This window comes from Octodon degus, unplaced genomic scaffold (genome assembly GCF_000260255.1).
Source record: "Octodon degus isolate 3935 unplaced genomic scaffold, OctDeg1.0 scaffold00107, whole genome shotgun sequence".
In the NCBI taxonomy this organism is placed as follows: Eukaryota; Metazoa; Chordata; class Mammalia; order Rodentia; family Octodontidae; genus Octodon; species Octodon degus.
The window spans coordinates 749776-764895 of NW_004524683.1; the positions used below are offsets into that span (position 1 = coordinate 749776).

The window sequence follows — 15120 nt, forward strand, 5'->3', positions numbered from 1 at the left end:
CTATGGTCCTCTTGCTCATGAAACAAGCATTTGCTGAGTGCTTGCTGAGTGGCAGCCCCTCTTCCAGGTGCTGGGGACACAGCAGAAACCTTCTAGGGACCTGATACGTGGGTGAGAGGAGGCAAATGGCAGAAACCAGGACAAGATATATAAAAGCCCTTTAAAGATCTAGGGACAGTAACACTCACCCATCTAATCTTCTAGTGTGCCATTTGCCTTATAACTTCATCTGAACTGTAATGCATCTTAGAGAACTTCTTTTCTTTTTAACTTTTTATTTTGGTATAATTTTAAGTTTATAAGAAAATTGCAAAGAATAGAGATTCCATAAGCCCTCACCCAACTTTCTCCAGATTTTAATGTCTTACGTAACTATGGTACTTTCATCAAAACTAAGACATCAACTTGGTACAACTCTGCTAACTAATTTATAGACTTCATTTAGATTTCACCAATTTTTCCACTAATGTTTTTTCTTCCTGCCCCAAGATCCCACTGAGTATGCCATATCACACTTAGAAATTTCATATCTTATTATACTAAAATCAGTTGGGTTTAAGCTCAAGATTCTGTGGTTCGATCCCTAAATCCTCATGCCTTACCAGGCCTGCCCTTAAGGCATCCTGAGCAGGCCAAAAAAAAAAAAAAAAAAAAATCCTTCTGAACTTTTGGGGCTGGGGGGATAGCTCAATAGAATAAACGTTTGCCTGGCAAGCACAAGGTCCTGAGGTCAATCCGCAGTACTCAAAAAAAAAAAAAAATCAGTTGGGTTTTTTGCCCATTTTGTTGTTAGAGGGTCCTGCCATATTCTGAGAGATGATACCCGAACCGGGGATTGAACTCAGGCCCTTGCACTTGTCAGGGAAGCGTTTATTCCACTGAGCCCTCTCCCCAGCCTGAATGGTTTCACTTTTTTTTTTTTTTTAACATTTATTTAGTGTGTGTGTGTGTGTGTGTGTGTGTGTGTGTGTGTGGCCAGCTCAGCCCACCAGGGGGCGGGGGTGGCTGGCATGTGGTGCTGGGGGATTGAACTGTGGTCCCTGATGCTTTGCCAAGCTTGTTCCAAGTAGATGCTTTAGACCACCGAGCCATCTCTCCAGCCCCTGGTTTCACTTTTTAAAAGTTATTTCTTAAAACTATCTAGAATTTATTTTGATCTGAGGCATTAAATAAGGAGCTAACATTTATTTTTTTAAATAGCCAGCTACACAGGACTATATGATAAGTTCTTCAATTTATCACTGATTTGTAATGCAACTTTTTTTTTTCTTTTTTGGTGGTCCCAGGGTGTGATGCAACTTTTATCAAAGCAGAAATTCTAAGATGTACAGAGTTCTGTTTCTAAGCCACAGGTTCTGTGACGTCATCTTGCTTTGACAGTCATATGCTTGGTAGACAAGACCTCCTGCTCCTTTAGCTTTATAGTAATATTAATGAAGATACGATCAACCCTCTGGATCCACGGGTTCTGTATCTGTGAATTCAACCAACTGTAGATTGAAAAAATTTGGGGGGAAAATTGCATCTACACTGAACATGTACAGATATTTCTTCATGTAATATTGTCTCCTAAACAATAGAACAACTTTTATTCCACATTTATGTTGTACCAGGTGTTACAAATAATGTAAAAATGACATGTGTAAGTTATATGCAAATACTATGCCATTCTTTATAAGAGACTTGAGCATCCTTGAGTTTTGGTGTCTGTGGGATCCTAGGACAAGTCCCCATGCTGAGAGATGACCGCAGTGACCCACTTACATGGTCCCCACAGGCAGGATCTGAATAACCGGGCTTACCTCCAAAGAGGCCACTCACTGTATGGAGGAGGCAGATACACCAGCCAGGGATGAGTCACAGTGTGAGGAGTGGAGGTGACACGCACCCAGAGTGGCTGTGGGTCTGCCTGGTTGATCAGACAGGGCTGGATACAGAAAGTGATGCTTGACCCAGGACTGACTGGAGTAAGACATGGTCATTCTGGGCAAGGGGAAGGCATGGAAGATGACCTGGAGCTGGAGCCCACAGGGCATAGCCAGGGAGCTGGAAGAGCTGTGTGGGACCAGCAGGAGGGGGCCGGGGAGTGTGCAGAGAAGGGAGGTGGCTCATGGAGGACCTTGACTCCCAAAGGAGGTGTTCAGACCCAGGGCTCCGGCCTGACTGGAATTCAAGTGCTGACTTCCTTCCTAGGAACATGTTCCCAGCCAACTTGGTGGAAGCCACATTCAAACAGGTGAGTGGCTCTCTGGACACTGGATGGGGTGGGCCACTCCTTGGAGGCGACTGTCAAGAGGACAAGGGAGGCAACACCAGCCTGCACCAGGCAGAAAAATGACAGTTGGCCCAGCCAGCCTCCTTGTGTCCTAGAGGTGGGGTGCTAGAGGAAAAGAGATCCTTAGAACCTCCCATGCCACAGCTCTGTCCTGGGTTCCAGTCTCTCAGAAAAAAATGTTACAGGGTAGAGAGAAGCTCTTCTTGAGGGCCTGCCTGGCTGTGGGTGCCAGGCTGGTGCTCACACAGCGGCCACTTGTGTGTGAATCCGTATGGTGACAACACATCATAATGTGCTTAAGCCCATTTCCTCACTGAGGAGACAGGCCCAGAAGACCCTGACTGTTTGCTCAAGGGCTACACACTAGCAAATGACAAGCCAGTAGATATACCCAGGCCAGGCTGGCTGCAAAGACTGTCTTATCTCCTTTAAAAAAGTAACCTTATTGGGGAAATATTAAAATGCATAAATTAAAAAATAACAATCCCCTGTCGTTCCAGGACCTAGCAATAGTAATAGCAGATGTTACACAGTTAGTCTCTTCTCACTTCATAAATATATTTTGAAAATAAAATAAGGGCCAGTGAGATAGCTCAGAGGACTAAGTGCCTGCTTAGGCAAGCGCAGGGGCTGGGTTTGATCCTCAGCACCACGTGCTGCACCAGCCTTCCCCTGGGCACACTGAGCGGGCCACTGAGATGGGGTGTGGTGGTGCATGCCTGTAATCCCAGCACTGGGGAGGCTGAAACAGTAGGATCACTGAGTCCGAGCTGTATGGTGAGACCCTGTAACAAATGCATTATAAAAAGAAGAAAAGAAAGACCATAGTACATTCATTTGTATCTTGCTCTTTTTACTTCCATCATATTTTGAGTGCTTTGTGCAGCTGTGAAACGTTCCTTCCAAGCCCAGCAGTTAGTGATGATGTAGCAGCCTGGGGCGGGGCTGCCTCGACGCCCTTTCCTGCTGCAGGTCCTTTAGGTTGGACTCCAGCCCACGCCTCTCAGTCTGGCTGCACGCCTAATTATTTCCTCTTTCTCTTTCTAATGGTAGTGAGTTTGTTCATACAACCCAGCAATGTGTCCTGAACCCCTTCCCTGGGCTTGGCGCTGGGTTGGGCTGGAGACACAAAGGAGGTGGCTGAGGTTGAGAAGATCTCCTGTGGGTAAAATACCGATCCCTGCTTTGCCTACCTCATAAAGGTGCTGTCAATCAAGTAGGACAGGAGTGCCACACATGGTACTGCTGTTGCTGCTACTAACACTGAGCTGTGGGTTGTCGCTCACCAGTACCGTACCAAGACCACCCCAGTTGTCAAGTCCCCCAAGGTGGTCCCAAAGGAGGCACCTCCTCGGCGGATCCTCATCTATGGTGTGCAGGAAGAGAATGGCTCTCACGTGCAGAACTTTGCCCTGGACCTGACCCCACCACCTGAGATCGTCTACAAGTCAGAGCCTGGCACCAGTGATGGCATGAACGTGCTGGGCATTGTCATCTTCTCTGCCACTATGGGTACGTTCTGCCTGTCCCTGTGGCGTCCTCACTCCATTTCTTTCTGGCACCCATCATCCATGTATCTGAGTGACCTCCCAGCCACACAGAGGGCCCTCCTCTCCCTCCGCCCAGCAGCAGCCACCCTTCTCAACCCCCAGAGGCCTCTGCAGGCTTCAGTTCTCAGTTATCAGGAGCGTATCCAGACCCCCAGACTGGTCAGGGGCCCCAACACTCCACAATCTCTGCATGTGGCACCTCGGCAAGCCTTAGGCTCTGCTGCGCTATACCCTACTGTGCCATCGCAGCATGATGTCGGTACAGCAGCAGTGTCGGCTCGCAATTACCTGCTGGGGAGATGGGGGGGAAAGATGCACAAATGGATAGATGGCCTTGAGTAATGCGTCTGGTCAACTTAGTCAAAGTGCCAGGTCTGCAGAGGGACCTGCACCCAGAGCACCTTTGAGCACACCTGACAAGTCCCCAGTCCTGGATATCTTTCTTCTCATCACTCGCAGCCTCTCTGAGGGATAGAACATAGAAAAATGACACGTCCTAGCAGAGCAAATATAACACTGGAGACTCCAGCCATCCAGGGTTTACGGAGCAGGTTGACATAGCTGATCACGTGTCAGCGAGACCATTTGTGACGGCACCACATCAGTGTGAGTCCACACCAGTGTGTGCCCAAGGCTGTGTGTGCCTACCTCTGCTGTGTCATGTTCATGAGGTGCCAATACCACCAACCATAGCTGCCCTTAACAGGGCTTTCTTTTGTCCCTCAGCGAAGCCTCCTTTCCAGACTCCTCCCTGATGTTGGCTGGTGGTGCTTGGGTCCTGTTGGCCTGGCCGTAAGGGAGCTACTGTCACACCCCAGCCCCTATGCATACTAACTCCCAGCCAGCATGGAGGCTGAAAAGGACTAGCTCAGGCAGGAGGAACTGGGTCTGTGCCAGCCGGGCTGTGACAGGCCAGATGGGCAAGGTGAGGCCCAGTATCACCTTCAACCCTGCCCTCTCCTGCCTGTCCTGACTGGGCCCCTCATCAGCCCATCTCCAGGGCAAGATACACTGTGAGCTTCAGGAAAAGGCCCAGTCCTATGTGCCAAGTTTCCATCTCCCACCTGCCCCTCTCTGGCTAAGACAGTCATCCCTGAGTACGCTGAGGCCCATTTTGGCCTCACCAGAAGAAAGGAGCCACACAGCTGCCATTTGAGAAGGGTGTGACAAGGCACATTTTCAAGGAGATAACCCAGGAGGCAGCTTCACCATCCATGTGTGGTGTGAGTGGTGGGGGCAGCCCAAAAAACCCAGGGACAACAGGTTCCGAAGACAGTTCTGTGACTCTTCACTCAGCGGCCTTTGTTGTACATCTACCATGTACCATCTGAGGAGTTGTAGCTCTTGCCCCACAGAGCTAAGGTGTCAGGTGAAATGGAGAAAAAGCAGAGAGAAAACAGGCACCAGTAGTCATGAGTGACAGAAAGGAGGCAGTGAGGGTAAGGTAGAGGAGCAAATGGAGTTGGGGGTTCCAACTGCATGGAGAATGGGAGGCCAGCATCCTGGGCCTGGGGAAGTGTGTGGGCAAAAGCCCCGGGCAGTGCAGACCTCAGTGGGTCCTGGACACCTGAAGAAGGCCAGGGAGGAAGGGTGTGGCAGGGTAGGAGACAGGGTGGGATGGTGAGCTTGGACAGGAGGGGCCAAAACCATGGGGAGCTTGGTCACGGCTCCAGTGCATGGGGATGTGGTAGGGTGGTCAGCAGGGGCATTTCTCCTTGAGGAGATGCCATCTGCAGTGTGGAGAATGGGCTGGACAGGAGTAACAGGTAACAGTCCTACCTGTCCTGGTCCAAGGGGAGCAGAGAGTGAGGGGAGTGTGGCCCACTGCAGGTTCTGTGTGGTCAGCAAGGGCTGTGGCTTGCATGTGGGTACAAGTCTGTCCTTGCTTTGTCCTCAATATGCCTGTGCCAGTGCATAGGCAGGGGCCTCTGCAACATGCTGTCTATCTCCACAGGCATCATGCTGGGCCGCATGGGTGACAGCGGGGCCCCCTTGGTCAGCTTCTGCCAGTGTCTCAATGAGTCTGTCATGAAGATTGTGGCAGTGGCTGTGTGGTAAGCCTCTCTGGGGCAGGTTCTCTTCTACCCACATACCCTTCTGGTCCCAAGTGCTGAGGGCTGGCCCATCCTCTGCTGTCCAGAGACTCAGCCAGGGCTTGGGACCTCCAGAACTACCTGTGTGTGTCTGCATCCCCAGCCCTGACCAGTCCTAGCTCCTGGCCTTGTTCTGTCTCTTGTGGGCTGGCATGGAAGACACCTCATCCTGGCTCAGCTGCCCTCTTCACCTCAGTTTCCCCATACTATGGAGTCTACCCAGCTCAGATTTTGAAGACACTGAATCTGAGTAATCCTCTAGATTGAGGGGAAAGGCAGAGGGCTGTCCAAGGCCACTCAAGAAGATGTAGCTTTGCTGTGACTGGAATGGGGCTGCCAAAAGGGAAGGACAGGGCAGGCAGAGGCCAGAGGCTGTCCAGGTGGGGCTGGCTGAGGGTAGGGCACCAGCAACGTACCAGTGGGGCACCGTGCTCACTCAGTCTTATTTTGGCCTTATATGAGCCTCAGAGGCCCAGAGTGGCAGCACCATGGCTGGAAGATAGACGTCTGCCTAGCACTGAGCTGAGGCTGCCCTGTCACCATAGGTACTTCCCCTTTGGCATTGTGTTTCTCATTGCTGGCAAGATCCTGGAGATGGATGACCCCAAGGCAGTCGGAAAGAAGCTGGGCTTCTACGCCATCACTGTGGTGTGTGGCCTTGTGGTCCACGGCCTCTTCATCCTGCCCCTGCTCTACTTCTTCATCACCAAGAAGAACCCAATTGTCTTCATCCGTGGTGTGCTCCAGGCCCTACTCATCGCACTGGCCACCTCCTCCAGGTAGCCCTCGGGGATGAGTGGGATGGGCTGGAGTGAGCAGAACGGAACTCTGTAGTTCAGTCCGGGCAGCATTTGTCCAGGGCCACAGATCCATAGCCCACTTGACAAAGCCAAGATGGCCATGGTGCTATAGGAACAAGACCTAGCTTAGGGATTCAGTACTTTCCTCCACCCACAATTCCAAGCTCACTCGATCTGCCCTGGGGCCAGCTTCCCACCACAGGGGCAGAGAGGGCTGCAGAGTCTGTGCTGTTGCTTTCCACAGTCCCCTGGGGCTTCTGCTAGGCCAGGCATGCTACCCCTGTTGAGCCCTGCAGGGCTCTGCCACTGGAATGTGCCATCTGGATAGTGTCAGCCTCAGCCATGCTCCTAGGCAGAGGGCCCCGAGTTCCTGTCCCGCTGCCCACTCACTGAGATGGTGAGCAATCACTTAATCTCCCTGGGCCTCAGTGTCCTCGGACTGGGGCTGGGATAATTTGAACCTCTATCCCTAGGGATGCAGCAGAGGGTGTGGAGGCTAAAGAGCTCAGGCCTAGTCTTGGGGCTCCCAAACCTAACTGGGTACAGAGCATCTTAGGGAGTTAGAGCTGGGCAAATCAGGCAGCTGGTCCAGGGGAAGAAGGCAGTTACTTCCTGAGCACGTCACCTTCTGAGGTTAAGGCAATCTTCCTTCATGAGTGTAGAAGTCCCATGTAGAACCCCACAAGACATGGAGGAAGTCAGAAGCTGAGGAGACCTGAGCCCACCAGTCTGCCCCAATGCCTTACTCCTCCCTCCAGCCCTCACCTCACTTGCTCTTCCCTGGGCCTCAGCCACACAGTCTGTGCAATGCCCACAAGCCTCCTCCCTGACAGATGCCCAGACACAGCCTGCCTCAGAAGAAGTGGGCACAGAACTCAGGGCCAGGCACTGTCTGAGCACGGTGTGGCTGGATCTTCCATCATCTCTGTGACCTGGCTCCTGTGTGGATAAGGGAACCAGGGTATCCTGTTAGGTCTCTTCCAGGGCCTTGGGCAGAGGCTGGACTCTAAGCCCAGGTGGCCCAGCAGAGGGATGCTGGGTAGGCAGCTTTCTGTCAGAAGCTCTGGTCATCCTGGAGGAGGGTGGTGGGCAGACACCAGCCCCTCTGCCCATAGCTCAGCCACACTGCCCATCACCTTCAAGTGCCTGCTGGAAAACAACCACATCGACCGGCGCATCGCCCGCTTTGTGCTGCCCGTGGGTGCCACCATCAACATGGATGGCACTGCACTCTACGAGGCTGTGGCTGCCATCTTCATTGCCCAGGTCAACAACTACGAGCTGGACTTTGGCCAGATCATCACCATCAGGTGTGTCCTGGCCGCGTTCTTGGAGGCATCTATGGGGCCAGTGAGGGTGAGGGGTCCGGGCCAGCCCATGGGGCTGAGGGTAGGGATGCTGAGGTGGAACAGAGGCTGAGGGGGGCCTCAAAGGCCAGCCCAGCTCTCAAATCTGGTGCTGGAGGCCAGGCCCCTGAGAAAGGCTGGGCTGAGTTGTGCTGGTCAGGGATCAGCATCTCTGGGTAGCGCCAGGACCAACAGAGGTGCAGTTCTAGACACCAATTTCCACAGCTTCTTTAGGTCGCAAGAGGCTAAGGATGAAGGTCCGTGAGACCCCAGGAGTGTGTGCAGGGTCACGCTCCTCCAGGAACTCCTTGCCAACCTCTCAGCCTGGCTTTCTGGAATCCTCCTTGGAGCAGGGTCCCAACCCGTACCCAACCACCTCCTGACACCCCGTTCTTCCCCTCTCCACTCTATCCCATGTAGCATCACAGCCACCGCAGCCAGCATTGGGGCAGCTGGCATCCCCCAGGCCGGGCTTGTTACCATGGTCATTGTGCTCACCTCTGTGGGGCTGCCCACTGACGACATCAACCTCATCGTCGCTGTGGACTGGGCTCTGTGAGTGTACCCCATGCCCACCCCAGCCCCACCCCTTGGCTAGGGCAGGGTTGGCAGGGTAGGGAGCTGAGTCCTTTGCCCTGAGCAAGGGCCCCAAGGTACTATGATGCTGTGTGGAACAGTATAACTGTCTTCCTCATATACACAGGCCTGGCACATAATCAGCAGGCCCAGATTAAAAAATGAAAACGGAGGGGCCGGGGAGATGGCTCAGTGGAATAAGCACTTCCCTGGCAAGCGCAAGGGCATGAGCTCAATCCCTGGTTCTGAGGGAAAAAAAAAAAAAAAATGAAAACAGAATGGTAAAGAATTTCAAGGCAGCGACCACAGAGCATTAGACCAATCCTGTCCTTTGAAGTGCAGGGCCCGTGTCGCTGACCCAGGCCAGCCTTTTATCAGCCTGCTTCAGCACCACCGAGGATGGCTGGGCATTCTGCTCTGCCAAGGGGCATGGTCCCTACCGGCTCCACTTCTCCCTGTATTAACTGCCCACCTTGGCTCGCCAGAGACCGTTTCCGCACCATGATTAACGTGCTGGGAGATGCGCTGGCTGCAGGGATCATGGCCCACATCTGCCGGAAGGACTTTGCTCGGGATACTGGCACTGAGGTGAGAACAAGACTCCTTGCCAGGGGCCATGGGGAGGCTGCGGCCAGGCAGAGTGAGCACAAGATTTCCCGCCCACTGCTGGGCAGCCTTCAGCCAGCCGCTCAATCCTTGATGTCCTCACTCGTGACTAACAGGGATGAGGAACTCCTCTGGGCCAGCTCAAGCTAGAAATAGTGGAAACTACTGTAAAGTCCCCTGCTCTGGGTGACTCAGACCCTAGTGTAAGGTGGCACTGTCCTGTTAGGTCACAGGTCTGGGGACAGGATAGGGCTGGATGGTCTTCTTGGATCTCTCTGTAGCTATGTGCAGGCCACTCCCACTTCACGGGGGGAAGGGGGGGAAGAGGAGGCTCAGGTGAGAAAGCCAGAAATTCCCTGGTTTAACATGTGGGTCGGGTCCCTCTTCTACTGAGACAGGTCCAGTTGGGTTCAACACAGCTTGGGGATTGGTGTCAGAGAGACCTGTGACGTGCTGGGCCACCTAGGGTTTCTGTAGGAAAATCTTGTTTTTGGTTCCCAACTCCATGCTCACTTACCCCAGCCACCTTCCGTCCCTCTGCTGCTACCAAATCTCATGCCCTTCTCCAGAAGCTGCCACCCTGTGAGACCAAGCCATTGAGCCTTCAGGAGATCGTGGCGACCCAGCAGAACGGCTGTGTGAAGAGTGTGGCTGAGGCCTCAGAGCTGACCCTCGGCCCCGCCTGCCCCCACCACATCCCTGTGCAGGTGGAGCAGGATGAGGAGCTGGCCACAGCCAGCCTGGACCACTGCACCATTGAGATCAGTGAGTTGGAGACCAACGTCTGAGCCTGTGGGGCAGGAGCTGACCTCGCAGCTCACCTGAGCAGCCGGCAGGCACCTGCTCCTCCTGAGAGACTGGAATTAGCCTCAGAGATGGGAAACAGAGTTGCAGAGAGGAGAGGGTGTGTGCAGGAGCCCCAACTGGAGAGCGATGGCCTGCGGAGCCCAAACCTTAGCTGAGAGTTGCCACCCTGCAAGCCTATGTGGGTGTCAGGAGGAGGTTGTCCATAGTCTTGAGAAAGCAACATCAGGGCTAGGAGGCTAACTTGAGTCTTTGAGCCCTGGCTACACCTTCCTGTTGGACAGAGTGGCCTGCAGGGACCAATGCAGGGGCTCCACAGTCACCACTGCTTCTAATTTATGAAAATGTAATAGCAACATCCTGGTTTCTGCCCCAGCCATGTCCAGGCCCAGGTCCACACCAACCCCTACCCCACCCCATAGCATTTGGCCTCAGACAAATAGCCGTCCCCAAAGCTGGGCCCGTCCTGAGCTGAGACCCACTTGGTGCCATCCATGTGCCACGACCTCCCTGTTCCTGCCCACCATCTGAGTCTCACAGTTCGTCTGATGTGGGGATGGATATCTTTACTAGGGATCCTGGAAGGGCCTGGTGGGGACATCCAGGCCAGCTTCCTATGCACAGGAGAGCAGGCCCCAGTGGCACCCTGGGGCCAGAACTCCCCAAAGGCCTGTATGACAAAGTGAAGTCACAATTCCGATTCCTTTCTGTCTTTGAAAATTCAGTGATAACTAAATAAAGATCTTTTGTTTTTCAAGTCTCATCTGCCTACAGCACACACTTTGGACAATGGAGGCTGTTGGCATGCAGATGAGCCTGTCCTGGTGACCACTGTGAGGACAGCCCCGTTTGTGCTGAAGATGGAGTGCTGCCTGGTTGTCCCAGGGCCTTGCTCAGGGACTGTGCCTCTGCCAGGGCTGTGCTCTGCAGTGGGGACCACATGAGACACATCTCCCAGTGTTTCTCCCCTTGGTGAGTGCTCTGCCTTAGAGAGGGGACATAGATTTGACATCCAGGGTCTCCCCCACCCACTCACCCTCGGCCCTTGTAAGAGGCTTGAGTATGGGAGGGTCATACACCATGGCAATCATGACATGACATTCAGGGAGGACAAGCCTTCCGAGGTCATGGGGAGAGATACCCTGGCTCCTGATCTGCATCCATCTTCCTCCCAGCATGACAGTGCACAGAGTTCAGGAAGAGACCCGTGCCCTACGTCACTCTAATCACTGCAGGGCTGGGGGCTTTATGGCCACTACAAGACTTCCTTCCATTTGAGAGGCCCCACCTCCTAGGAGAGCTTGGATTTCAGGCTGTCAGCCACCCCCACCTTCATGTGGATGGGCTTTGGGCCCCTTCCCAGGATCACATTTCTAAGCTCCTTTAAACAACCAAGTTAGCCCCGCCACAAGGCAGGAATCTGATCTTTAGCAGCCTTGGTAGCTGCGTGCTCACACACCACCAGTAGCAGGAAGGTCACTACTTCCTGGGCATTGCACTGTACTGTGGAGAAGCTCTGTCCATCAAAGGAACTGGGTGCCACAGCTTCCTCCTGCAGCTTCCTCCCTCGGGTCCAGCTCTGCCCTGGAGGGACACACTGGGCATGTCCATCATTTTTTCCCTGGCAAGGCCTGCAGAGACTGCCCCAGGCCAGCTCTGCGCCAGCTCCTAGGCCTGCCTCCCCCTCCTACTTCCATGGTAATAGCCCTTTAGTGCCAACGTGACCCTCCAGATGAGTGCGGAGCAGTCTGTGCCCAGCAGGTCCTTTGCTGGGCTTGTAGGCCTAGTATCGTGGTCCCAGCCCTATCTGCTGATTCCTGCCCAGCTGAGGGTCGCATACACCTGTTGGCCTCCTTAGCTGCCACCAAGTTGCATCTCCCTGGCCCTCTGCCCACACAACTCCTTGAGGACACCAAGAACTGAATTCTGCCCTAGTTCCTGCTGGCCTGGCAAGGTGTGGCAGCACTTGTATCCTGCCTGCCCCAAGCAGACCCTAGCCCAGCGCTTGCAGGAAGCAAACACAGACACACGGGCTGCAAGGACAGGGATAATGCTTTTATATTAGTTTGTCTGTAACAAGAGAAGTCAGCTTTGAGATTTTTATAATTTTTCTTTTCTTAAAAAAAAAAAAAAACAACTAAAAACAAAAAAGGCACCTAGAAATTCCCTGTATAAAAGTGTAGAGTGTCTCATAGTACAGCCTGGCCCTTCCTGCCTGCTCCTCCAGCTCCATAGCCTCGGCTACCCCTGTGCTAGGGACCCAGCAGCAGTCGGGAGGCCTCCGGCTTGCTTCTAGGAGGACTGTCTTTCCAAAGTGCTGGTGCCTGCCAGGGCACAGCAGGGAAGGGTGCTCAGCATGGTGACTGCCCCAGCACCCAGCGGGACAGAACTCCAGACAGTTTCCATCCCCAGAGGAGACAGAGGAGCAAAAGCCAGCTTTTGTGAGCTTCAGACAGCAGAAAGCACCTGGCCACAGAGCAGGGAGATAACCCTGAGTTTTCTCCAGGTAGTGGATGGGCAGAAGACCAGATGGATGGCGAGCAGTTTGGGTCACATCTGTCAAGGGGCAAGAGCTGTTGGTGGTATTGGTGTGTGTGTGTGTGTGTGTGTGTGTGTGTGTGTGTGTGTGTGTGTGTGTGTACGTGCTAACTGTGCCAGGGAAGGACAGGCCTGCCTGAGTCTGAGTGACTCAGAGGGCAGGCCTGGCCACAGTGCTGGGACTCATTTGGAAACAAACCATCTAGAAGGTGATGCAGCAGGCTATGTGTGCACTGGAGCTGGGTGTGCAGGGGTGAGATCTGGTATCTGCATGTGTCTGGCCATGGGACACATTGCAGGACCAGGTGGGGAGCCAAGATGCGTTCAGCCTGTGGCAGTCAGGGTGGCCCATGGGTTCTGTGCTGGGGGTATCCCTGTGAGGGTGAAGACGGGGCTCACAGGAAGTGGCACGTGCTGAAGAAAGGAGTCCATAATCCATTGTCCTGTGGAACATGTCGGAGAGTCAGAGGCCTGCCCAGGGCAACCTGCAGCCATGCCAGCCTGGGGATGGGGCCAGAGGTGCCACTCAAGGAAGCCAGCCTACTAGGAGTGGGCAGGAGAGCTGCCCCTGGAGCCTGGTGCGCAGGGGAGATGCCTGGCTACTCCCTGGGCCCTCACAACCAACCTGCCTATATCCAGTGTCCTATAGGAGGGCAGATACTCTCCCACCCCAGGACTCCACAGTCCCCTTAGAAGGGCATGCAATTTTTAGCAGAGCTGGGTTTTGTTACACTTTGACACAGAGTCTCCCTGTGCAGTTCAGGTTGGCCTGGAACTCTTTGTAGCCCAGCCTGGCCTCAAACTCATAGCAATCCTCCTGCCTCAGCTTTATTAACACTAGGATTACAGGTATGTGCCATCATGCCTGGCCCATAGACTCCTTAGTGAATGGATGGTCACCCTATAGGCGACCCCTGCTTCTGTGTGAGGATGCCTCCCAAGAAGGGGCTTCATCTCATAACCAACTCCCAGAGTAGGACAAGGGAATTCTGGAGTACTCCCTCTGAGCCTGACCTGAACATGCAGGTGTAACTCTGCCATATGTACTGACATCAGCGTGGCTGCCTCTCCCCACCCACAGGGCTGCAGTCATACATCCAATCAGTGGCAGGCCCCTCTCTACCCCAGGCCCTATTTCATGTCAACCTCTGGATAGTGCCCTGGTAGCTTCCTCCCATGGCCATGCTGGGCCCTGCCACCCCTGACACAGCTTACTGTCAAATCTTAGCTCACCTCTGATATCCCTGTGACTGGTCACCTCTTATCTCGGCCACTTGCCAACATTGTGTGCAGGCCCCACCATCCCCCCTCAGCACCTCCATCCCTACTCTGCCCTCAGGGCCCAGGCCTTCAGCTCTCCTCTTCCTGATGCACTTGACTTTCTTGCTCCTTTGCCTCCTAGTCTGTACCCCTCCTGTCCTGCACCCCTGCTGTGATAGAGTCACTGGCCCATTTTCTCCTGGCTCCAAGGTCTGCTAAGCACCTCCTACTGCATGGAGGAAGCAGAAGAACAATAAGACTTCAGATCCAGCCACCAAGCCACTAACCTGTCTAACTGCAGCCACTGTGCCCTCCAGGCCTCCTACTGCAGCGGGAGAGACGGCCTCCTGCAGCTTCCGCAGCAGCCTGTGCCCACTGTGTTTCTTACAGCCGCCCCTCACGCCCACATCAGTGACCACCAACTCTGCCGCTGGAGGCAGCACCAGTGAGAGGATCCTTCCCTGAGTGTGCACAGCCTCCTCGCTTCTGCCCTCCCTTGCCTCTTCACAGCCGGACTTTTCCATAGAGGGATCTACTCCCTTTCCAGATGACCCCACACAGATACACACAGAGGGCCCTGGGCAGTAGTGACACTGCAGAGCCCCTGCTTCTGTAAAAGCCTGTGCATGAGCAAACCATGCACGCACATGTGTGCCCTCCCATGAAGGCCTGTGTGCATAGCACACAAGTATGTACATGTGCACATGCCTACAAGCAAACCTACATGTCCACAGACATGACCAGTGCCTACGTATCATCATGTGTGGGCCTCTCTGTGCATGTGTGCAATGTCTGTGTTCTTCAGGTATGTGCTTTGTGACTGTGTGTGCATATTTAGGCAAGTGTGTCAGTGCATGTGCTTGTGTGTCATACCTGTGTTACAGGAAGGTGCAAAATGCTGCCTGGCCCCACCCTGCTTTCCCAACCACCCCAGCTCAGCCTGCTCTGCAGGTCCTGCACTCTCTGTCCCTGGGTGATGCCCCCACTCACTGGCAGCCTCAGTGCCTGTCTTCAGGCCGACAGTGCCTGGCTCCCCAGCGCCAGCCTATCCCTCCCTCCTGAGAACCTGGCCCATAGCACCCCCCAGCTCCTGAGAACCTGGCCCATAGGCCCCCCCAGCTCCTGAGAACCTGGCCCATAGGCCCCTCCCAGCTCCTGAGGACCTGGCCCATAGCCCCTCCCCAGCCCCTGAGAACCTGGCCCATAGGCCCCCCCAGCTCCTGAGAACCTGGCCCATAGGCCCCCCCAGCTCCTGAGAACCTGGCCCATAGG

At 54.1% G+C, this 15120-nt stretch overlaps 2 protein-coding genes across 5 annotated transcripts in view; one reads left to right on the forward strand and one right to left on the reverse strand.

The window, feature by feature from the left end:
* Slc1a7 (solute carrier family 1 member 7) overlaps positions 1 to 10045 on the forward strand; it is a 35948-nt gene extending 25903 nt beyond the window's left edge. The window contains exons 4-11 of the mRNA XM_004639105.1: positions 2194 to 2236; positions 3565 to 3787; positions 5780 to 5879; positions 6464 to 6697; positions 7834 to 8028; positions 8485 to 8619; positions 9126 to 9228; positions 9816 to 10045. Of these exons, the coding sequence (XP_004639162.1) occupies positions 2194 to 2236; positions 3565 to 3787; positions 5780 to 5879; positions 6464 to 6697; positions 7834 to 8028; positions 8485 to 8619; positions 9126 to 9228; positions 9816 to 10034 (1252 nt within the window). The 3' untranslated portion in view covers positions 10035 to 10045. The remainder of the gene's footprint in view (positions 1 to 2193; positions 2237 to 3564; positions 3788 to 5779; positions 5880 to 6463; positions 6698 to 7833; positions 8029 to 8484; positions 8620 to 9125; positions 9229 to 9815) is intronic.
* Positions 10046 to 12102: 2057 nt separating this feature from the next.
* Positions 12103 to 15120, reverse strand: part of Podn (podocan) — a 20416-nt gene continuing 17398 nt past the window's right edge. For all 4 annotated transcript variants that reach the window (XM_023724155.1, XM_023724152.1, XM_023724153.1 and 1 more), the window contains exon 11: positions 12103 to 13031. The gene's annotated coding sequence lies outside the window, so the exon portion shown is untranslated. The remainder of the gene's footprint in view (positions 13032 to 15120) is intronic.